Source organism: Eptesicus fuscus, chromosome 6, assembly GCF_027574615.1.
Source record: "Eptesicus fuscus isolate TK198812 chromosome 6, DD_ASM_mEF_20220401, whole genome shotgun sequence".
Classification (NCBI taxonomy): Eukaryota; Metazoa; Chordata; class Mammalia; order Chiroptera; family Vespertilionidae; genus Eptesicus; species Eptesicus fuscus.
The window spans coordinates 23,481,528-23,505,835 of NC_072478.1; the positions used below are offsets into that span (position 1 = coordinate 23,481,528).

Here is a 24,308-nt window from a genome sequence, read left to right on the forward strand (position 1 = left end):
TAGTTAAAAAGAAAAATAAGAATTGGTGTGGTCTTCCTCCCAGGAGCACACCCATGCCTCTCCTGCCTCCCTCCCTCCCTCTCTCTTCCCTAACAGGTATGCACCTCCTAATCGCTAAGGGTCCTCACGAGACTTGCTCCCAGGGGAGCAATGGGCAGCGGCAGCTCATCGGGGCGACCCCCTGGCCTGTCTCCAAGCCCCCTTTTCTCTGACTTCCAGTGAGCTAAGGTACCCTGCCTAGGCTCACATCTTTCCTATAACATTTCTAGAGGTACAGCAGCCCCCCTACGCGCTCTCCTGTGCCTTCTATTCTAAACCCTTCCTTGTTTCCCTGTCCCCAGTGCAGAGATCCAATTGCTTCTCGGCCTTTAGGCTAAGATCAAGTGAAGTTATGAGGTTCACCTGCAATGTTAATAAATGTACTCTCAAAAATTAATCAAAATAGCCCTGGCTGGTTTGGCTCAGAGGATAGAGCTTCGGATTATAGACTGAAGGGTCCCTGGTTCGATTCCAGTCAAGGGCATATGCCCGGGTTGTGGGCTCGATCCCCAGTGGGGGGCGTGCAAGAGGAAGCCAATCGGTGATTCTCTTTCATCATTGATGTTTCTATCTCTCTCTCCCTCTCCCTTCCTCTCTGAAATCAATAAAAATATATTTTAAAAAAATAATCAAAATAAAAATATTTCACACCACATAAAAGGTCTATGAAATTCAAATTTCAGTGTCCATAATAAAGTTTTCTTGGAACTTAGCAACACACATTCATATGTGTACAAATGCATTCATATGGCTGCTTTTCTGCTAAAATGGCCTAGTTGTCTAGTTGCAAAAGAGACTATAGGACTGGAAACATCCAAATATTTACACAGTTATGGGTCACAGAACATTGCTGAAACTTCACAAGTATCCCATCGGCAATCCCCAGCAGTCCAAGGATGTGTGAACAACTGTGGTCCCATCCTACAGTTGTGAAAACTGAGACTTGGAGCAAAGCCACTTATCCCCAAGACCCCCACATCTGCCTGGCCCCAGAGCCCAAGCCCTTGGGGGCACGGGTGGGCTGAGCCCTGCAGCCCCACAGAGCCCGTGTCGGGGTCCCGCTTCCAGCTCCCCACGAGCTCCGAGAGCTGCCTGCCCAAGGCTCACCACACTCCTTGAGGGGCTCATCTGACCAGTCCCGGCAGTCCCGGGCCGAGTTGCACACTTTGTCCATGGTGATGCACTCGCCACTGTGGCACTTGAACTTGTCGGGGCCCACGCACAGAGTCACTATGAGAGCCAAAGAAGAGGGTCAGTGCTCTGAGCTGCTTTTTAATAATATAATAATTTGTACAAGATTTTGTGCAAATGTATTCACTAATAAAACATACTAACTATTGAACACTCGCAAACCCAGTTTAAGAATTAGAATGTTGCCCTAGCCGGTTTGGCTCAGTGGATAGAGCATTGGCCTGCGAACTGAAAGGTCCCAGGTTCGATTCCAGTCAAGGGCACATGCCCAGGTTGTGGGCTCAATCTCCAGTGGGGGACTTGCAGGAATGCAGCCAATCCATGATTCTCTCTCGTCATGGATGTTTCTATCTCTCTTCCCCTCTTCCTTGCTCTCTGAAATCAATAAAAATATATTTAAAAAAAGAAAAAAAATACTTAGAATGTCACCAAGAGCAGGATTGGGCAAACTAGGAAACATGGGCAAACCTACCCAATGCTCGTTTATTTAAATACTAGTGGCCTGGTGCACGGATTGTGCACATTGAAAGGAAATTAATTAGAAGAAATATTTTAAGATCGCTATTTGCCCTTTCTCTATAATAGAAGTGTCAGAGATGAAAGAAAATTAGTAACATGTATATGAAAATAATATATAAATTGATTAATAAATAAATAATAACAACATGATATAACAACAAAGACATGATATAAAAACAACAAAAACATGAAAAATGAGCTAAAAACAACATTGATAAAAACAATGACTGATAAACTGATTAAACTTATTCTAATATCTCCTTGTATACCACATTAAGAGTAAAAACACTTTCAGAGTGCTTGACTAATTTCCCTTGTGATGAAATATTTACAACTTTAACTTTAACATCACACGCTCTTCGAACTCGAGAGAAAGCAACATATAACTGACCAAGTCCAAAAACGGGTTCAGGTAGGAATGTTCCTACTCTGTCTAGAGTTTGTTCTTGTGATTTATTAATAGTCATCACAAATGCTGGCATCACGGGAAACTGTCTTCAAAATAATTTAAATGGGAGGCTAGTTGTCAGACAGGGACAAATTCAATTCTTGGAATCAGAACAACCTCTCCTTCCACAGACCCTGGTAATACTTCAGCTTTGATTATGTTAAGTCGCAATCTTTTGATAATAAATCTAGTACTATTAAAAACAACCAAAAATTTTTGGTTAAGTTAGCAATAATGTAAAAAACACTCTTTATCAATAAAAACACATTTGTGTATTCTAAAAGAAAAAAACAAACAAACAAAATCCCAACCAAATTCACAATCAACAATGACAGATCAAACACACTTGTGCAATTGGCGCCAGACAGAGCTTTATATGTATCGCGCATGTGCAAGTCAACGTTTATTTTTAAATTGCCAGTGTGTGTCATATGTCATCTGGCCGGTCGGATGGTTGGACAGATGTACAGTCAGTCACCTAGCCTTTTATATATATATAGATTAAAAGTTTTAGCCCAGCCCTAGCTGGTTTTGCTCAGTGGATAGAGCGTCACCCTGTGGACTGAAGGGTCCCAGGCTTGATTTGGGTCAAGGGCACATGCCTGGGTTGTGGGCTCGATCCCCAGTGTGGGGCATGTAGGAGGCAGCCGATCATTGATGTTTCTATCTCTCTCTCCCTCTCCCTTCCACTCTGAAATCAATAAAATATATATATATTTAAAAAAAATTTTTTTAGCCCAGTTGGCATGGCTCAGTTGTTAAATGTTGACCTATGAACCAGGAGGTCACAGTTCAATTCCCTGTCAAGGCACATGCCTGGGTTGTGGGTTCAATCCCCAGTGTGGGGCATGCAGGAGGCAGCCGATCAATGATTCTCTCTTATCCTTGATGTTTCTATCTTCTCTCCCTCTACCTTCCTCTCTGAAATCAATACCAGGGCCCAGGCCGGGGAGGAGCCTGCAACTGAGGTACGTGCCCTTGACTGGAATTGAACCCAGAACCCTTAGGTCCGCAGGCTGATGCTCTATCCACTGAGCCAAACCAGCTAGGGCAATAAAAAAATTATTTTTAAGTTTTATTGGCATACATCCCTATTCATTTACGTACTGTCTGTGACTATTTTCTAGCAACAACAGCAGAGTTGAGTGCAGAGACTGTGGTCCATAAAATATTTACTAGCTGGCCTCTTATGATAAAGGTCTGCAGAGCCCTGACCTAGATTATAACATGCCCTTCTCCATCCCATCCTGCTATCCTCTGCTGCAACCACAGAGGTATCAATGATCCTGAACTTTGAGTTTACCATTCTCTTATTTTTTTCATTAATGGTTTTATCAAACATGTAGGTATGAACAATATATTCTTGAATTTTGCTTGTTTTCGAGTCTTGTAAAATAACTGTATGCAGTAATCACCTGCAACTTGCTTCTTGCTGAAGTTATGAGGTTCAATCGCTTCTTGGCCTTTAGGTGAAGATCCAGTGAAGTTATGAGGTTCACCTGCAGCCTGAGAGCCGTGGCCTCATTTTCTGAGCTATATGCGTGATAGTCCACTGCGTGACTACATCACCATTTTAATATTATTTTCATACACCCGTGTTCATAGCAGCATTATTTATAATAGCCAAAGATGGAAGCAACCTAAGTGTCCGTCAACTGATAACTGGGTAAGTATAATGTGGTCCATCCATACAATGGAATATTACTCTGCCTTAAAAAGGAAGGCAATTCTAACACCTGCTACAATGTAGATGAATCTGGAGGGTATTATGCTCATGAAATAAGCTAGATACAAAAGGACAAACACTATAAGATTTCACTTATATCCTATCTCTCCCTCTCCCTTCTTCTCTAAAATCAATAAAATATATATATTTTAAAAATGATTAAAATGGTAAATTTTATATTGTAGGTACTTTACCACAATTTTAAAAAAGGTAGTGCATTATCAAACTTGAACTCTACATTCACAGAGACAGAAAGTGGGGGCTGGGGAAAAGGGAATGGGGAGTGAGTGTTTAATAGGGGCAGAGTTTCAGTTTGGGAAGACCAAGTTCTGGAGATGGATGGTGGTGATGGCTGCATAACAATGTGAATGTACTGAATGCCACAGAACTGGACACTTAAAAATGATTAAAATAGCCCTAGCTGGTTTGGCTCAGTGGATAGAGCATCAGCCTGCGGACTGAGGGGTCCTGGGTTCGATTCTGGTCAGAGGCACATGCCTGGGTTGTGGGATCCATCCCCAGTGGGGGGGGGGGTGCAGGAGGCAGCTGACCAATGATTCTCTCTCATCATTGATGTTTCTATCTCTCCCTCTCCCTTCCTCTCTGAAATAAAAATATATTAAAAAAATAAAATAAAAATAAGTCCTGCTTGAAGGACTTCCTTTAAGAAAATGGTTAAGCCCTAGCTGGTTAGGCTCAATGGATAGAGCGTCGGCCTGCAGACTGAAGGGTCCCAGGTTCGATTCCAGCCAAGGGCACATGCCTGGGTTGTGGGCTCGATCCCCAGTAGGGGCGTGCAGGAGGCAGCCAATCAATGATTCTCTCTCATCATTGATGTTTCTATCTCTCTCTCCCTCTCCCTCCCTCTCTAAAATCAATAAAATATATATTTTTAAAAATGATTAAAATGGTAAATTTTATATCGTAGGTACTTTACCACAATTTTAAAAAAGGTAGTGCATTATCAAACTTTAACTCTTACTCACTAAATTGTTTCAGTCTCTAAATAACATAATACTTTTTTTTTTTTTTTTTTTAATCTTCTGGCCCAGAAACAAATCTGCAACCTAGGCCACATGCCCTTGACCGGGAACCGAACCCGAGACTCTCTGGTGTGTGAACTACACTCTAACCATTTAACACACTGGCCAGGGCCATAAGAAAAATGTAAAAAGCAGTATCCTGGCCCTGGCTGAGTAGTTCAGTTGATATCATTACAGCATCATCCCGATATGCACGGTTTCATGTTCCATCCCATGTCAGGGCACATACAAGAAACAACTAATGAATGTGTGTAAGTGGAACAACAAATCGATGTTTCTCTCTCTCTCCCCCTCCCTTTCTCTCCCTCTCTAAAAATCAATCAATCAATAAATAAAATAAACATTATTTTTTAAAAGAGCAATATCCTTACGTTATGTGTATTTTACCGCAATTAAAATTTTTAAATTAATTCTATTGCTGATGAACATTAGGGCTGCTTCCAGGGTTTTGCGATCAGCACAGTGCTTCTCTGGACCTTCCAGAGCCAGGCTCCTAGTGCATGGAGACAAGTTTCTCCTGGGGTTATTCCCAGGAGTGGAACTGCTGTGTTTAAATTCAGGAAAGTCTTTTACATGGAATTGAATTTTGTATATAACTCTGAGCTCAAAGATATGGGCTTTGTACACTCTGACCTCATTAAATCTCACAGTCCTGAAGTAGGTGCTTTCATTATGCACATTTTTTCAGAGAGGGGTCAAGTAACTTGCCGAAGGACGCACAGCTGTTGTGGGGCTGACCTGGGAGCCCCTGCCCTGCTCTGGGATCCACCCTGCTGGTACCCCCGTATTCTGCCACGGTTTAGGGCTGTCAAGGCGCAGAGCTCACCATTGATGCAGCCAAGCTCATCACTCATGTCCTTACAGTCATACTCCCTGTCACACTGCTGGCTGCCATGGATGCAGGGCCCATCGAAGCACTGGAACTCGTCAGGCTGGCATGTGGCCACGGCTAGGAAAGACAGAGCACGTGTTGATTTTTCTCAAGGAGAGGGGAAGACGGAAGAATCCCCATCTTTGAAGAAGCAATTTTCCGACAGCCTTACAGGAGTGGGCTGCCCTGGGCCTTGGGGACGGCATGGAAATGGAGGAGCTTTAGACATGGAAAAACACACCCAGCCTCCTCCACCTGGAGGAGACAGAGGCTATCCATTCTATCTGCTCCTTTGAGCAGGAAAAAAAGGAAAGAGGCGGCCTTCCTTCCCAACATGGGGGGAAACTCCCAGGTGCATCCATTTTTGTATTCTCAAATGTAACCAATGTAGATTTTAGAAGATTTCCTTTCTTTTATGGCAACAAGTGCTTTTTTTCCTTAATGAAGAAGAATCATGAAAAATTATTACTAAAGTAACAAAGCAAAGTTTGGAAAATTGGAAAGGGGAGGAAAGCACCCGGAATCCAAATATCCCACCAGAGCTATCAAGATTTTCCTAGACTTCTCTCCAGTTTTGCTTCATATGCATTTTCTAGATCACATAATTCATTAAAAAACTATAGACCCACCCAGCCAGTGTGGCTGAGTGGTTGAACATTGACCTGTGAACCAGGAGGTCACATTTTGATTCCCATCAGGGCACATGACTGAGTTGAGGGCGCAATCCCCAGTAGGGGGCATGCAGGAGGCAGCCAATCAGTGATTCTATCTCATCATTGACGTTTCTATCTGTCTCCCTCTCCCTTCCTCTCTCTGAAATCAATGAAAACAGGGTGTGTGTTTGTTTTTGGGTTTTTTTTGTAAAGAAAATAGCCCTGGCTGGTTTGGCTCAGTGGATAGATCATCGCCTGTGGACCGGAAAGTGGGGGGGTGTCCCGGGGGGGGGGCGGGTCCCTGGTTCGATTCTTGTCAAGGGCACATGCCCGGGGTTTTGGGCTGGATCCCCAGTGGGGGGCGTGTGGGAGGCAGCCAATCAATGTTTCTCTCTCCTCATTGATGTTTCTATCTCTCTCTCCCTCTCCCTTCCTCTCTGAAATCAATAAAAATATATTTAAAAAAAAAGAAGAAGAAAAGAAAACTATAAATCCAAGGAGCCATTCTCAACAGAAAAGCAATGATGTGGTCCCAATCTAGACAGAGACAGGCCAAGTAAATCATGATAAATCAGATCAATACCACGGAATATAATGCAGTTGTTCAAATGACTGAGACTACAAATATATGAAATATTGATGACATGAAACTATGTGATAAAAGACATTACGATTAAAACTCAGAGGATGTACATGGTGATGGAACAGGGTACTGCCAGGCCTTGACCTCACACGGGATTTGCTTTGTGCTGTCATTAAGCGGTATGTTCTTTTATGCACTTTCCTTTGGGCTGTATTTCACAATAAAAATGTATACAATTTAAAAATTTGATTTAGGATGTGAGTGAGAAGAGATAATAAATCTGTGAGCAGAATGAACCCCTTCCACCTTTAAAATAATATATCCAAATTTTTGGCACTCTGTATGTTCAAGTGGACACTTGGTCTGCTGTGATATGTTAATGGGGAATGATCCTATTTTTAACCCATATGTATATCTTCACATCAAAGAAAAAACAATAACAACCAAAGGTAACCTTAGCGAAGCCTAAACTCTGATGACAGTTAAAATGAGAGGAGGATGGATTTTTCGTTTTCTCAAGTATGTGTCCTCAGAAAATAATTCGGCCTTTCTGTGCCTCGGTTTCCCCATCTGTAAAGAGTGGGGGAGGCTGTTCACAAGTGATGGGGATTAAATGAGCTTGTGTTAAGTTTTCGAACAGACCACATACAACATCATGCATTGTTTTTAAAACGTGACTTTCGAAGGTCCAATTACATCTTATTGGCGATTACAACTTTATGGAAACTGACACCGAAAAAGGGAAATTCCTTCTGATTCACAGTGATTCCACATCGCCAGCCTTGAAATAGCGGCCTGTGGGTTCAAGAAGCACTGACACAGGCCAGAGCCCTTACCCGCACTGTCTCCAACACAGGAATTCTGTTCTCCAGTTGCACTGTCCACGTTGGCTAGAGGCTACTGTACTGGGCAGTACAGACACAGGAAGTCCTATTGGGTGGCAATGGACTCTAATCCCGGCCCGCCAAGGCCAACGCTATTGCCCCATTCGACCGGGAGGTCACCACAGCGCAGTGAGGTGGCGTCCTTGGCCAAGGGTCACACAGCTCCACGCCCCCATCCAGGCCTGGAGCCCAGGATTCTTTCTGAACCAAAATAATACTTGCAGCTGTGGCTTACTCCCCTCTCAAAAAAGAGACTAGCCCCAGCCGGTTTGGCTCAGTGGATAGAGCGTCGGCCTGCGGAATGGAGGGTCCCAGGTTCGATTCCGGTCAAGGGCATGTACCTTGGTTGCTGGGCACATCCTCAGTAGGGGGCGTGCAGGAGGCAGCTGATGGATGTTTCTCATCAATATTTCTAACTCTCTCTCCCTCTCCCTTCCTCTCTGTAAAAAATCAATAATATATATATATATATATATATATATTTTTTTTTTTTTTTTTTAAAGAGAGACTAATTAAACAGGCAAGTGATTTGAAATCGTTTAACCAGTTAGAAGCACGGGGACGGGGCGGGGAGGGCGCCCTTACCGCAGTTCTCCTCGTCGGACTTGTCCTTGCAGTCAGGGCTGCCGTCGCAGCGCCAGCTCCGGTGGATGCACTCGCCGCTGCGGCAGAGGAACTCGCTGGCCAAGCAGGGGTTGTCCCCGTGCCTGGCTGACGTGTTGCGGCCCCCGCAGTTCTGCGGCCACTCGTCTGAGCCATCATCGCAGTCGGGGTCGCCGTCGCAGGCCCACAGCTCAGGGATGCAGGAGGAGCTGTTGCACTGGAAGCTGGCGGGGCCGCAGGTGGGCAGGGGGCAGGACTCCTCGTCGGAGCCGTCCAGGCAGTCTCGGTCCAAGTCGCAGATGAACTCTGAGGCGATGCACTTGCCGTCCCGGCAGCGGAACTCGTCTGGGGAACAGGTCTTGGGGGCTGTGGGGACGGATAGGAGATGAAGACCTGGTCACTGGGAGCCCCTGCCTCCCAACACAAGCCCATTCCACAGATGGAGACGCTGAGAGAAGAGAGGCCAGACCCGTTACGTGGTCCCTGGAGAGGCGGGAGATAGCAGTCAGGGGTCCTGGGCTGGGAACCTCGGACTCTCCAGGTGGCAACTGCTGCTCCAAAGGTTTCCTTAAACCAGCTGTCGCCAACCTTTCAGACCTCACGGACCACCAGGGGTCCCGGTGCCCCGCTCCCCCATTCTGGGCCCCCTCCTGCCTCAGGGATTTATTATCAGGACTAGTAAGTACAGCTCTCAGGTTGGGCTGGCTCGCAGGAAGTACTGATTAAGGGTTTGCTATTATTATTAAACTAGAGGCCCGGTGCACGAAATTCGTGCACGGAGGGGGGTTGTCCCTCAGTCCAGCCTGTACCCTCTCCAATCTGGGACCCCTCAAGGGATGTCCAACTGCCCGTTTAGGCCCGATCCCAGGATCGGGCCTAAACGGGCAGTTGGACATCCCTATCACAATCCAGGACTGCTGGCTCCCAACTGCTTGCCTGCCTGCCTTCCTGATTGCCCCTAACCGCTTTTGCCTGCCAGCCTGATCACCCCCTAACCACTCTGCTGCCAGCCTGTTTGCCCCCAACTTCCCTCCTCTGCCGCCTGGTCACCCCTAACTGCCCTCTCCTGCAGGGTTGATCACCTCCAACTGCCCTCCCTTGCAGGCTTGGTCCCTCTCAACTGCCCTCCCTTGCAGGCCAGGTGCCTCCCAACTGCCCTCTCCTTCTGGCCATCTTGTGGTGGCGATCCTGTGTCCACATGGGGGCAGGATCTTTGACCACATGCGGGCAGCTATATTGTGTGTTGCAGTGATGATCAATCTGCATAGTACTCTTTTATTAGATAGGATAGAGGCCTGGTACAGGGGTGGGGGCCAGCTGGTTTGCCCTGAAGGGTGTCCCTGATCAGGGTGGGGTACCCTTGGGGCATGGGGCGGCCTGAGCGAGGGGCCTGTGGTGGTTTGCAGGCCGGCCACACCCCCTGGCAACGCAATCGGAGGCCCTGGTATCTGGAATTTATTTTCCTTCTACAATTGAAACTTTGTAGCCTGAAGCAGAGCCAAGCCTAGGGCTCCCTCCGAGGCCCGAAGCCATTTGTGTTGGGGTTATAATTGAAACTTTGTTGCCTTAAACGGTGGGCCTGGCCAGGGTGTGTGGAAAGCTTTGCTTCCCCTGTTGCCGGCGGCAACCCTGGCCTGCTCTCTCAAGCTCCATTCTGCCGCCATTTGTTTGAATTTGTTTACCTTCTATAATTGAAACTTTGTAGCTTGAGTGGAGGCTTAGGCCTGCAACGGCTGGCAGAAAGCTTGGCTTCCTCTGTTACCTAGGAAACCTTGCTCTCTGTGGCTGTAGCCATCTTGGTTTGGGTTAATTTGCATGCTCGCTCTGATTGGATGGTGGGCGTGGCTTGTGGGCGTGGCTTGTGGGTGTGTCGGAGGTATGGTCAATTTGCATATTTGTCTATTATTAGATTAGAAGAGACACCCCCCCCCCAAAAAAAAGCGGTAACTATGTGAGTTGATAGATAATAGATCCTCCCTTCCCCCAACTGATGGACGGAGTATGACGTAAACTCCACCTGCAGTCCGAACATTCCTGAACACCTAACCAGGCACCTTATATGGACTGTACGTTGAACCACCAATCAGCACCTGCCAAATACCCTAAGCCCCCGATTCCTAAGTCCCTAATTATGTGCCTTACATGAAACCACCAATCAGCATGTGCTGAGTGCCCTAAGCCCCGTCCCTTCCCTTTCCTCCCCTCAAAAGGCGCCTTCACCCCTGCACATGTGCTCTTTCTCCTCTGGAAGGCAGCCCGGCAGGGGTCTTCTCCTCCAATAAAGCCTGCGTCCGGGTTCTCCGGCCCTCTCTCATCTTTCAATAGAAATGTTAAGTAACCCTACTGTGGTAATCATTTCACAATATAATCATCCCTTGGTATCCTAGAGGGATTGGTTCCAGAAATCCTACAGATACCAAAATCCAAGAATGCTCAATCAAGTCCCTTATATATCTGTATTTGCATAAAACCTATATTTGCATATAAGCTGTATTTGTATATAGGCCACAGCAGGTTATGCCTGCACATCACTTCATTTACATAAATTTGGGATAGTTCTCAGCTTATGGCAAATTCAAGTTTTGCTTTTGGGAACATTCTGGGATTTCTCTCCTCCCCCTGCAATATTTTCAATCTGCAGTTGGTTGCGTCAATGGAGGTGAAACCTGTTAGTACAGAGGCCAGATATATATGTGTATCAAACCATCATGTCTCAAGTCATACTCTAAACTTTCATGGATATTTTTTGTTGTTTGTTTGTTTTCATTGGTGAATATTTTTTATTAAACTCTGGGAGCCCTGCCGGCATGGCTCAGTGGTTGAGTGTCGATTTATGAACCAGGAGGTCAAGGTTCGATTCCCAGGCAGGATACATGCTGGGGTTGCAGGCTCAATCCCTAGTAGGGGGGCATGCAGGAGGTAGCCAATCAATGATTCTCTCTCATCATTGATGTTTCTATCTCTCTCTCCCTTTCTTTTCCTCTCTGAAGTAAATTATATATATAATATATATATTTTAAAAAGCGAGAAGCCTGGGAAAGCTGTTTGTGGGCCCATCTGGTGTTGCTGCACTGAGTAAGAGGGGCTGACCTGGCAGCTAAAGCTTCTCCAGCAGAGGCTCATGGAAGCACACAGGTTTTCAGTTCCCTTCTGCTCAAGACTGCCTCCTTGGCAACCACCGCACCCCCCCCCCCCCCGCCCCGCCCCGTTCCCAGTTCTTGGTCCAGAATGAGTTTGTTCCTGCCATCCTCTCAGATAGAAATCTGGGTCTCTGGGCCAATGCACTCCGAAATGTGGCACCTGAATGCCCTTGAGTCCAATAATCCACCTCCACTGAGTCTGACAATCCATTTGCTGTGAAGTCACCTCAGCTTCAGCTCACATCCGGGTCTTTTCCTGCCACACTGTATTAGGAAGATGCTACAGAATCTGTGTACAAGACACATTGGTGTCGGGGGGAGGGGCTCTCCAGGATGTCTCTAAGGAGGCCCATGGCTGGGACAAGCTGTTCTCCTCCACTTGGTGCCTACAGAAGGTCCCAGTGCAGGGTAGGAACTGGCCAAGCAAGACCCCTTCCAGCCTACTATTCAGTTCCTTCTCTTTAAAATTTTTTCAGTTCCTTCTTGCTTGTCTTTGATGGGCACCTGGAATCACTCTTCCAGCAGAAAGAGCTTGCTGATGAGGCCTGGGATGGCACTGGCAAAGGCCTGCTGGGGCTGTAGTCTGGTGTGGTCTGCAGACGGAAGATGACTTTGTGCTCCACGGGGTAGGAGACTTTGTAGCCAGCAAACAGCACCTGTGGGTCCTTCAACAGCTGTGATTTAATAATGTTTCCTAGTGTACGATCTTTGCTGATGGAGAAAAAACAGGCATTGAATACCTTGGTGTCCTTGTTGATGATGATCTTCCCGCTTTCGAACAGCAAGAATGCGTGAAGGCTGGAGGGGCGTTCATCATCCTAGTGCCACGCCACCTCCAAAGTCGCACCCGCGGCCACCACCACCTCCAGAGCTTACACTTATACCATGTTTTATACCATGTTATATGTCAACTATATCTCAATGAAACTGGAAGGGAAATTTAAAAAGAGTGTCTGGAAAAGAACACTTATCCATTTTATTTTAAAATGTTCCCCAAGAAGTCATTTCATTAGATGACTACTAATGAAGGTTATTTATTTGCATATATAGTTGTGTATTTCTAAGGTAAATGTAAGTAAACACATTTTTTTTAAATCTCTTAAGGCCCTGGCTGGTGTGGCTCAATTGGTTGGGCATCGTCCTGTGCATCGAAAGGTTGTAGGTTCGATTCCAGTCAGGGCACATGCCCGGGTTTCAGGCTCGATCTCCGGTTGGGGATGTGCAGGAGGCAGCCAAGCCATGCTTCTCTTTCACATTGATGTTTCTGTTCCTCTCTCTCTCTCTCTCTCTCTCTCTCTCTCAAAACCAATTTAAAAATCTTTTTAAAAATCTCTTAAGGACTTTTATATTTTGTGAATTGGAAGAGTTAATGTGATCTTAGTTATTTTTTCCGTTATTTTGGTTTTGAAAAAAAAATCTACACAAGTGAAAAAACAATAACAATTCTATCTAATAAAAGGGTGATATGCAAATTAATTGTCACTCCGTCACAAAGATGGCAGCACCCATAGCCACAAGATGGCGGCGCCCAGTCCTCTCAGCCCCGCAGGAGTCCCCCATTCCCAGGGGGGCGGCCGCTGAGAGCAGGCAGCGTGAGTGGCCTGGCAGAATGCTTGCTTCGTCACTGAGGCAACAAGGCAAGCGTTCCACCCTGGCTGCGGAGGGCCCTGGGCAGCAGGCACAGAGCAGCCAGGCTCCGCAAAGAGCTACTGGCGCACAGATTCGTGCGCAGGGCTACTAGTAATACATAAAATCAAAGAGCCAAGGCAGACACCCAGCTCCAAAGGGAACTCCCCTCCAGGACTCTTGGCCTTGTTTCTTTGAAGAAGCCTGTTTCTTTGGTGAAGCTTTCCTCTTCTTAGTGGTTAGTTGGATGAGTGAGTCTTGGTAGGTGAATACCTACTGTGTGCTTAGCCTCCTGGGGTGGCTGACAGTGGTCATAGCGGCTCACTGACGGAAGCATATGCCATGTGGCAAGGACAACCTCACCGAGTGTGCTGATAACCCTAAGAGGGGCGCCATCACTACTTGCTGCAATACCTTCTAGCCAAGATGGGCTTCAATGGGAGGGAGGGGGCTTGGTATGTGCTCCCAGGAGGTGGAGCTGAGTGAAGAGCAGCTGATCCACACCAGGCAGGGCTGCTTGGGGAACAAGCTCTGATAGCAGCCAGATAGAAGCCCATCGGGCCACATGGGCATTCTGGCATGTGGGCCGCCAGTGAAGGGCCACACTTACAGCAGTCTTGCTCGTCCGAGCCATTCTCGCAGTCTACCTGGCCGTCACATCTCCAGAATTCAGGAATACAACGGTTGATACGACCCCCACAGCTGAAGTCCTCCATCTTACAGGTGACAGACTCTGTGGGAGAAACAGGATTGAGTCTTAACTCGAAGGGAAGGCCAGTCTACTTCCCCAGTCCTAGCCATGCAAGGAAGAACCCAGTTTTTGTATTTTTTTTAATTAAATCTTTATTGTTGAAAATATTACATATGTCCCCATTTCCCCCCATTGACTCCTTCTAGCCTGCTCCCAACCCACCCCACTCCAGGCCTTCACCACTCTATTGTCTGTGTCCATGGGTTATGCATATATGCATACAAGTTCTTGGGTTGATCTTTTCCCCCTCCCCCACCCTCCCCCACCTTCCTGCTGAGATTCTGTACTCTGTTCCATGCTTCTATGTCTCTGGATCTATTTTAGAATCCAGAGCCTTCCCTCAGATGCTATAGTCTGTTCCATGCTTCTATGTCTCTGGATCTATTTTAGAACCCAGAGTTTTCAGAAAAAAGGTGCCAATCCCACCTTTCTGGGTCAAAATTTAATGGAGCTTGTTAAAAATCAGACGCTAGGTTTTGAAATGAGATAGAGGTGGTGGTTGCACAACATTGCAAATGCATTAATGCTAGTGAACTGGTCACTTTAAAATGGTTAATTTTGTTTGTGTGAATTTCCCCTCAAAATAATTTTTTTAAAAGAGTTGTTCAGCCGAAACCGGTTTGGCTCAGTGGATAGAGCGTCGTTCTGCGGACTGAAAGGTCCCAGGTTCGATTCCGGTCAAGGGCATGTACCTTGGTTGCGGGCACATCCCCGGTGGGGGGTGTGCAGGAGGCAGCTGATGGATGTTTCTCTCTCATCGATGTTTCTAGCTCTCTATCCCTCTCCCTTTCTCTCTGTGAAAAAATCAATAAAATATATTAAAAAAAAAAAAAAAAAGAGTTGTTCAAGGGATGTTCTAGTAATATCTTTGCTCCCCACCTCCCAATTCATGGTTGAACATATCAATCTAATGGCCAAATCCACCTCATCTGTCCCCTGCTATAATCAAAAAGGGTTGGGGCCCCTGCTGGTGTGGCTCAGTGGTTGAGTGTTGACCTATGAACCAGGAGGTCATGATTCAATTCCCAGTCAGGGTATATGCCTGGGTTGCAGGCTCAATCCCCAGTGTGGGGCATGCAGGAGGCAGCTGATCAATGATTCTCTCTCATCATTGATGTTTCTCTCTCTCTCTCTCCCTCTTCCTTCCTCTCTAAAATCAATATACACTGAGTGGCCAGATTATTATATATATATATATTTTAGAGGCAGGGTGCATGAATTCATGCATGGGTGCGGTCCAGCCAGCCTGGCCAGGGGGAGGGGACATAGGTGGTTGGCCAGCCTGCATGCTGGTGGAGGGGACAATTTGCATATTAGCCTTTTATTATATAGGATATACACTGAGTGGCCAGATTATTATGCGTTCAGAGATCATAATAATCTGGCCACTCAGCGTATAGAGGCCCGGTACATGAAATTCATGAAGGGGGGGGGCGGTCCCTCAGCCTGACTTGCACCCTCTCCAATCTGGGTCTGCTGGCTCCTAACTGCTCACCTGCCTGCCTGCCTGATCGCCCCTAACTGCTCCCAAGCCAGCCTGATCGCCCCCAACCGCCTCTGCCTCAGCCCCTGCACCCGGGACCCAGGCTTCCCTCCCTCTGGCCTGGGACCGGGGGTGGCTTCGCCTGGGCCGGCCACAGCCACAGGTGCCTGGGACCATGGGCAGCTTCGCCTGGGCCAGCTTTGTGAGGAAGGATGTCCAGAAGGTCATCCAGAAGACGTCTGATCTAATTAGCATATTATCTTTTTATTAGAGAGTGTGTGTGTGTGTATATATGTGTGTGTATATATATATATATATATATATATATATATATACACACACACAAATTTTTTTTAAGTGTTGGGATGGGTGTAATACCCAAAGGGGACTCACTACATGTCTCCTGGGATTCATCAGACTGGTCCTGGCACTCGGCACTCCCGTCACAAACCCACTTGTAGGCGATGCATTTCCCATCTTGGCACTGGAACTCGTTTCTCTCACAATTGCCTTCCACTAAGAGAGAAAAGGGGAAGAAATATTCAGTGCCAGGATCAGAAACTGACCACACTACCTATGTCTGTTTCCTGCCAATTAAACAACAAACCAGAAATATAACCCTATCATAACAGTCTGGTTCCCAGGAAATGAAACATGTACAAATGAAACAAGTTAAATTTCATGAACCAAAAGTATAGCAGAGGATGCAAAAAAACACAACCAAACGTGAGACTTGTCAACAAAGTTTAAGACTTTGACAACGGTTTGTTGAGTCCAAAGTACAAATTCATTGGGATCTGGGGACAAAATATTAGAACTTTCATGCACATTTATAAAGAAAATTACTTAGCATATTATAAGCCTGTATTGGAAACAATAATGACGAAAATTGACACTGCAAACTTATTAAAACTTGAGTTTTCTCCAATAGGTAGAGTGGAAATGGAAAGAAAAATTATGATAAATTATTAATGTGGAAGCCAGAGAGCAGAAACTCAGCAACAAAGGTAATCAAATATCTCAACGTCAGATCAAAAGAAATGGAACAGAAACAGTAGCCTTAGGTGTAATAAGAGAAAATCTTCCTAGAAAAAGACTTGGGCCCTGGCCGGGTAGCTCAGTTGGTTCGAACAGTGTCCCGATACGCCAAGGTTGCAGGTTTGATCCCAGGTCAGGGCACTTATAAGAAGTAACCAATGAATGCATAAATAAGTGGAATAGGGTGTCAGTCTCTCTCTCAGAATCAATTTTTTTAAAAAAGACTCAAATTTTTAGATAAAAATGAAGATAAAGTAAGTGTCTGGGAAATTTCCTAAAATACGTGACTTTTGCACCTTGGAAAAGAGATAAAAATTATATTGATTGTGCCCTGGCTAGCATTGCTAAGTGGTTAGAGCATCGGCCTGCACCCCCAAGGATCTCAGGTTCAATTCCTTGTCAAAGGCACATACTTGAAATGCAAGTTTGATCCTGGCCCCAGTCAGGGTGCGTGTGGGAAGCAACCAACCAATGTTCCTCTCTCTCCTCCCCACTCCTCCTTCCTTTCCAAACTCTCTAAAAATCAATGGAAAAAATATCCTCGGGTGAGGATTAACAAAAAAAAATATTATATTGACTGTATTTCCTTTTGAATATTATACTTTAAATTAGAATGCAGTGCTAGGTATAAACTGGAATCAAAGCCAACTTGTTTTGGTTGTCGATTGCCTGATAATAATAATCTTTTAAGCTCAAAGTATAAACTTTGATTTCCTATGTAAACTAAAACAATGAGGCCAATACAAATTCTGACCTGGCTTATCTTAGCATACTTTATATTGAATAAATAAGGAAGGAAGAGAAAAACAATAAAAACGGCTAGAAGGATTTTCCTCATGAGTCAGATGTTCTATAGGCAAATAGAATATAAAATATGAGTTTTGATGGATGGCTATGTTACTTACATGTTTTATTATCCTTGTAAGAAGACTTTTCCTTTTATCAATTGATTTTGAGCATTAGCTATAACCAAAAAAATCGTTTAATGGTTTGTGCAAAATGTAGTCATTAGCTCATTTTGCACAAAGGTAATTTATACTGGTACATGCATCAAACTTGAAGCAGACTTCACATCTACAGAAAGTTATTCCATTCTTGGGAGAAACCACAGACAAAAAGAAATGGAGAGAGTGAATACTTGAATGATTCAGCCTGCCCCTGAGAGCAGCCTTCCTTCTTCATTCTGGGTGTTGAAGAGGAAGGATCAAGATCTTGGCCCTGGCCAGGTAGCTCAGTTGCTTCAGCATCATCCCATGTCGCCAGCTGGATTCCCAATCAGGGCACATGCCCAGTAGGGGGCGTGCAGAAGGCAGACTATGACGTTTCTCTCTCCCTCTCCCTACTTCTCTTTCTAAAAAATCAATACACGCCCCTCCCCCCCCTTTTTAAGGGACAAATAGTTGATAAACATATCGACACACATGACTTACTGAACATTACTTGTGTCTGACTTATTTTGTTCAAGGGTATGTACTCTGCATTTATGTGAAGTTCTAGTTCAGGCAACACTAATCTAAATTAGAATTCAAATTAGCCGTTGCCTCTGGTGTGTGGGTGCAGTAATTAAATTACAGAAAGGGGCAGAAGAAAACTCTTTGAAGGGCTAGAAATAATCTATATGCAAATGGGAGGTGATTACATAGAAACAGATGTTTATAAAAACTCACTGGCCCGGCCGGCATGGCTCAGTAGTTGAGCATCGACCTATGATACAGGGAGGTCACAGTTTGATTCCCAGTTAGGGGTATATACCCGCTTGCTGGCTCAAGCCCCAGTAGGGGGTGTGCAAGAGGCAGCTGATCAATGAATGATTCTCTCTCATCATTGATGTTTTAATCTCTCTCCCTCTCCCTTCCTCTCTGAAATTAATACACACACACTTGATCCTGGCCAGTGTGGCTCAATTGGTTGAGTGTCCTCCCATGCACTGAAAGATCGTGTAGGAGAGGCAATTGATCAATGTTTCTCTCTCACATCGATGTTTCTCTCTCTCCCTCTCCCTTCCTCTCTCTCTAAAAATTTAATTAGCCTGGCTGGTTTGGCTCAGTGATTGAGCATGGACTCAGGAACCAAGAGGTCTCCGGATTGATTCCCAGTCAGGGCTGCAGGCTTGATCTTCCAGTAGGGGCATGCAGGAGGCAGCCAATCAATGTTTCCATGTCTCTTTCCCTCTCCCTTCTTCTATCTCTAAGGTCGATAAAAGTATATATTTTTTAAAAAAGATAAAAATTCAATTAAAAAAAACCTCACTGAACTTTTGCTCACTTCATATCTATCCATTTTATAGTATGTCTATTATATCTAAATTTAAAACAAAACAAAACACTCTGCGTCTTCAAAGTTCAATCCCACTGCTCCTGCCAAAGATTAGGAAACCAGTCAGATGAGATTAGGAGAGATACGAGGGAGCCCCAGAGGAAGACAGGGGTGATAAAGAGAGAGAAAAACAAGGACTATTTCCAAGAATCAACAGAACTTGGAAAGTGTTAATTCCAAGGCCCAGGTGACCAAGACAAGAGCAGGAGAGAGGGGTGAAGAGGGGAATGAGTTGAGCTTTGGAATCTGCCCTCAGTACTGAGAGTTGTGTTGCCCAACCACTGATCAGAACAGGATGTCTCCTTTGGAGATGCCTCTACAATACACCCAATGACAAACAGCTGAATCATAATCGTAATCGTGCCGAAGGCAGGAAATGACACTTCTGGCTGCTGTGGCACACACGGTGGGCAAAAAGGCAATCGGAATTTGAGGAATCTTTGAAAAAAAGGAAACAGGAAGTTCAGGCAAGGGGCACTGGTGATGAGGATCTTGGAGGAGGAGCTTCTGGCATCATCCCCTTCCTCCCATTGCCAGCCAAGCTTTTGTTCCCCTGTAGACATAAGAGCATCCAAACCTGTAGGGAATCTTTTTTTTTTAATCCTCACCAGAGGACATGTTGTTTTTTAATTGATTTTAGAGTGAGAGGGAGGTGGGAGTGTTGTGGGGGGGTGGGGGGTGGGGGAAGAGAGGTGAGAGAGAAGCATCAGTGGGTTGCCTCCCATACGCGCCCTGACTGGGAATTGAACCCGAAACCTTTTTGGTGCACAGGACTATGCTCCAACTACTGAGCCACCAGCCGGGGAAGCAAGATCTCAGACGCTGGGCAGCACCGACAGTGTGGCCGTTTCTTTTATGCATTGGAGAGTGAAGCCCAAACGTCAGTAAAATTATATGAAAGTGGGAGAAAGCAAGGGGAGGATTGGATTACAGGACAGTTAACAAGATTATGTGCTCTCTTGAGGGTGGTTATGCTTTTTTCAAAGGTGTCTTAATCTAGATGCACAGAAACAACTGACAGAGCTTGCTTAAGGCAAATACAAGCCTTTTTCGAAGTTACATGCCTGAGGTGTGACTTCCCACCGTGACCTGCCAAGTTAGGAGTTTATGATCAGAACGTCCTGTGAGGTTACTTTCTGTAGAACCATTTTTTTCGTCCACACCACCAATGCTCTCACCACCCGACCTTTGCACAAGGACCTATCTTACAAATAAAAGGAGCCACTGGAAATAATAGTAATATCTTAAGGCCCTTTAAAGAGGGATAAAGATAAAAACAATAAATTATGCCCCACCTGCGTGGCTCGGTGGTTGAGCATTGACCTATGAACCAGGAGGTCACAGTTCAATTCCCTATCAGGGTATATTCCGGTTGTGGGCTCAACCCCCAGTAGGGGGCGTGCAGGAGGTAGCCGATCAACGATTCTCTCTCATCGTTGATGTTTCTATCTCTCTCTCCCTCTCCCTTCCTCTCTGAAATCAATAAAAATATATTTAAAAACAACAACAACATTAAACTCCTTTCCTGGACATCAAGCCTTCACCTGGTAATAGTTCTCTAAATATCTGCTGGCCACAGGTGGCTGAAGACCCCACCAACAGGAAAACCCCACAACTACCTAGTTCTATCAGACCAGGTCATCCAACGGCTGGCCATCAGTTCCAGACAATGTTTGAAAAGTGGATGGATTTTATTACTATAGGTGCAGTCAGACAGCAGTTGGCTGAGAAATAAGTCCCAGCATATTGCTGGTGGGAACGGCAACCAGAAACAGGGAGCACTGCCGTGGCCTGAAAACTCAGTTGGTTACAACATTGTCCAGATAATCCAAGGTTGTGAGTTCGATCCCCGGTCAGGGTACATACAAGCATCAACCAATGAATGCATAAATAAGTGGAACAACAAAATCAGTTTCTCTCTCTCTAAAAAATAAAAATAAATCAATGTTTAAAAAAAATGTTTAAAACCACAACACAGGCAGCAGCAGGTAACAACACATCAGGCGGGTGTCCCGGGGTAGACAGGACTAGTTCTGTTCTGATCACTACAGCCCAAAGGAGCCGCACACCTTTCCTGTTTCCTCCCAACTGCAGAAGCAAGGTTTGGATTTCCTATGTCAGTTTCATTTAAATTTCAGCAAAAGCAAAAGGGAGCACACACTTTTAGATATCCTGCTGGGGATGCCTAAAATTACTGAAGCACTGCACCCAACCCAACCCCCCCCCCCCAAATCTCTAAATTCTAGCCCTTAAATTGCTCCGGTGATGAGTGACAAATCAGGAACAAAGTTATCGAAACAGAAAAGGAGAAGACACATTTCTGCTTTTTCTCCAGCACACAACTGAGGTAGTAAATGCTTTCGATGTTTGCTGCCCCACGCTGCTTGCGGACGAAGGAGCCACAGACTAAACGTGACTAAATGAAAGCTTGGGAGGCCCGCGTGGCAGGCCTTACAAACTCAGAGGCTGAAAGTAACCACACACCACACAGGATGATCTGACATAAAAGAATTCCTAACGAAAAGCGAGTCAGGGCCTGTAGCTTCCTTGACAAAGATCAGTATCTACCTTGATTGAGACTGTCTGCTGTCTTTTTGCATCTAAGATAACATATCTTTGAAAAGTCACAGTGTGCTCACTTTGGCAGCATAGATACTAAAACTGGACCAATACAGAGAAGATTAGCATGGCCCCTGCGCAAGGATGACACGTAAATTCGTTGTGTTCTTTTTTTTAAAGAAAAAAAAAGTAAGAGAAATCTTCTTTTCCAGACCTCTTAGGGCACAACCTCTGCTCCAGAGCAGGAGACCACAGAACCCCGCATTTTCATTTTGTTCTAGGAACACTCTGTCTGTGTTTTGTAAATGTTAATTGTTAACTATCCTGTATCCACCAATGTGACAGAAGCACGTGTCTCTCCGGTTTTCCAGTCTCAGAGATTTCCCGCTTGGCTTTCTCCTGCCCCCCTCCTGCTTTGATTCTAATGTATCAAATAAACTTCAAAACTGCCATTTTCCGGAGCATTTGCTCAGTCTGGTAAGGTTTTGCTTCCTGGCAACTGTCATCATTTTGGCCCAAATAAACTCATAAAAAATTCTTTGCAGGTTCTTACATCAACATACTGAAGGTGGCTGTGGTGAGGGACATAAAACTATAGATAGAATCATTTCCTGGAAAGAGATGCCTGGAGCTAACAGACTCAGCGGAATGAAGATGAATGAGAAATCCATTTACCAGTGCTCTCTTCCGAACTCGGGTGCCAAGGTAGTTTCCCCGGGAGTGATCTCAATGGCAGCCTTTGTTGCCAGCAACTTTGGGGAGCAGTAGCCTGTCCCTGTCCGTGTTCACTGCGGTTACTCCCACAGTGTCACGGCAACAAACAGTCACTAGCTTGACAGCTGGGCAAAGTGTGGATGTTATTAATGTACTCAACATGGAATGCTAAGGGACTATCGGAGCATCCAGCAACAAAGGCATCTAGAATTGAATATTATCAGGGGAGGAACCCCACAGATAAGAGCAGGACTAGCCTGGAAAGACAGAATGAGGTACGTAATTCCCCTTAAAGGTTCCCAGCCTCAGAAAAGCTCTCCCTATCTTGTCCCATTATTGCCCTGGAAGAAGTTGCTAAGGCAGATACAACTCTTTTTTTTTTTTATTGATTTTTTACAGAGAGGAAGGGAGAGAGATAGAGAGTTAGAAACATCGATGTGAGAGAAACATCGATCAGCCGCCCCCCGCATACCCCCCACTGGGGATGCGCCCGCAACCAAGGCACATGCCCTTGACCAGAATCGAACCCGGGACCCCTCAGTCCGCAGGCCGACGCTCTATCCACTGAGCCAAACCGGTTTCGGCCAGATACAACTCTTAACAGGATGCTCTATGTTCTCTGAGTTGGGGTGTGCCCTTGGCATATGTGATACTCTGCACACAACTATTACATAGATGTAGATGCGAACAAAAAACCATCTCCATCTTTGTGTCCTTTCATGTAATGACCTTTGCTTAAATTCACTGTCCTTAGTAAGCACATCAAAACCTTCTAGTTAACCCTAGCTGGTTTGGCTCAATGGATAGAGTGTCGGTCTGCAGGCTGAAGGGTCCCGGGTTCGATTCTGGTCAAGGGCACATGTCCAGGTTGCAGACTCAATTCCACGTAGGGGGTGTGCAGGAGGCAGCTGATCAATGATTCTCTTTCATCATTGATGTTTTTATCTCTCTCTCCCTGTCCCTTCCTCTCTGAAATCAATAAAAACATTTAAAACAAAACAAAAAACCCTTCTAGTTAATGAGTATCTGTGTTCCTTAAAATACTTTCGTTAATAATGACCCGATGACAACAGAAATGAATACCAAACTAGTGATAGTATGGACCACCAGGATATATGGCCCCTAGCATTACTGTATTCATTGTCCCTTGGTCTTGTCAATCATTAATTAGTACCTACGTTATAATATTTTAAGATGTGCAGTAACAGGAGTCTTTAGCGGAGAACAATTTTAGTGGAAAACTGCTGGGTTGTCTCTTCCACCCTGACCCAATCTTCCCTCAAGGAAATAGATGCTGTGATATTCTATGGAATTGCCTGTTTCGTTTGTCGGTCTTAAGACACCTTCTCCTTACAGTAGCCATCACATCTTTGCTCCATCATCAGACAACTATTAAGGGACATGGATCTGGCTAAGTGTAAGCCTGCAGCTCAGATTCCAACTACTTTCATTTCCCAAGGAAACGAACAAGAGATCCCCCCCCACCCCCACCCCACCTGAAATGCTTTGAAGACAGCCAAGGAGCAACCGGGGCTGCTCCGGCATCCGGTTTGCACCAGAAGAGAGAAGGAGCTGCCAGCTGCCAGGGCCTGTCTGGGGAGCAGATGAGGACTCAGAGCCTCCTTCAGAACAGGAGACCCATGCGCTCCCCAGCCACCCAGTGGGAGAGAAAAATAACTAAACGACACGTCCTGCCCCAGACTTCACTGCCATGATCCCCTCCCTACCCCCCGAGCCCCGGAAGGAGTGGATCAGCATGTGAACTACAGGTTAGTCAAGTGTCTCTTGACCAAGCCCGGGTCCCTGCACTTCACAACTGCTGGCTGAATCATGACACTAGTCCTCGGCTAGGAGGCTGCAACCTCCCTCCCTTGCTCCCCTCCCAGCACCACTCCATAGGTCAAGAGTTCAAAGCTCCCCAAAGCCAACCCCCTCCCCTATTAAAAAAAAAAAAAAAAAAAAAAGCTTCCTGCAATCCTGTGAATCGGGAAACCCCAATCCTTTTATGGCTCTGGCAGCTCATTTAAAGCCACTCAGGACTGTGCACCAACTAGCCTCTTGCCCAAATCTAAACCTGAAACCCCCTAAAGTGAAAAATCGTCAGAGCGGCAAGTTCAACTG

General features: G+C 45.6%; 1 protein-coding gene, 1 non-coding gene and 1 pseudogene across 2 annotated transcripts in view; 1 reads left to right on the forward strand and 2 right to left on the reverse strand.

Moving 5' to 3' along the window:
• The window catches only part of LDLR (low density lipoprotein receptor), a 43,008-nt gene that overhangs the window by 17,497 nt on the left and 1,203 nt on the right, over positions 1 to 24,308 (reverse strand). Inside the window, 5 exon segments of the mRNA XM_054717427.1 lie at positions 1,147 to 1,269; positions 5,793 to 5,915; positions 8,543 to 8,926; positions 13,937 to 14,059; positions 15,954 to 16,076. Of these exon segments, the coding sequence (XP_054573402.1) occupies positions 1,147 to 1,269; positions 5,793 to 5,915; positions 8,543 to 8,926; positions 13,937 to 14,059; positions 15,954 to 16,076 (876 nt within the window).
• LOC103301147 (DNA-directed RNA polymerase II subunit RPB11-a-like) lies at positions 12,148 to 12,514 on the reverse strand (annotated as a pseudogene).
• Positions 21,546 to 21,648, forward strand: LOC114228502 (U6 spliceosomal RNA). Its single transcript, XR_003614652.2, has one exon. It is a non-coding gene; the product is annotated as a U6 spliceosomal RNA (small nuclear RNA).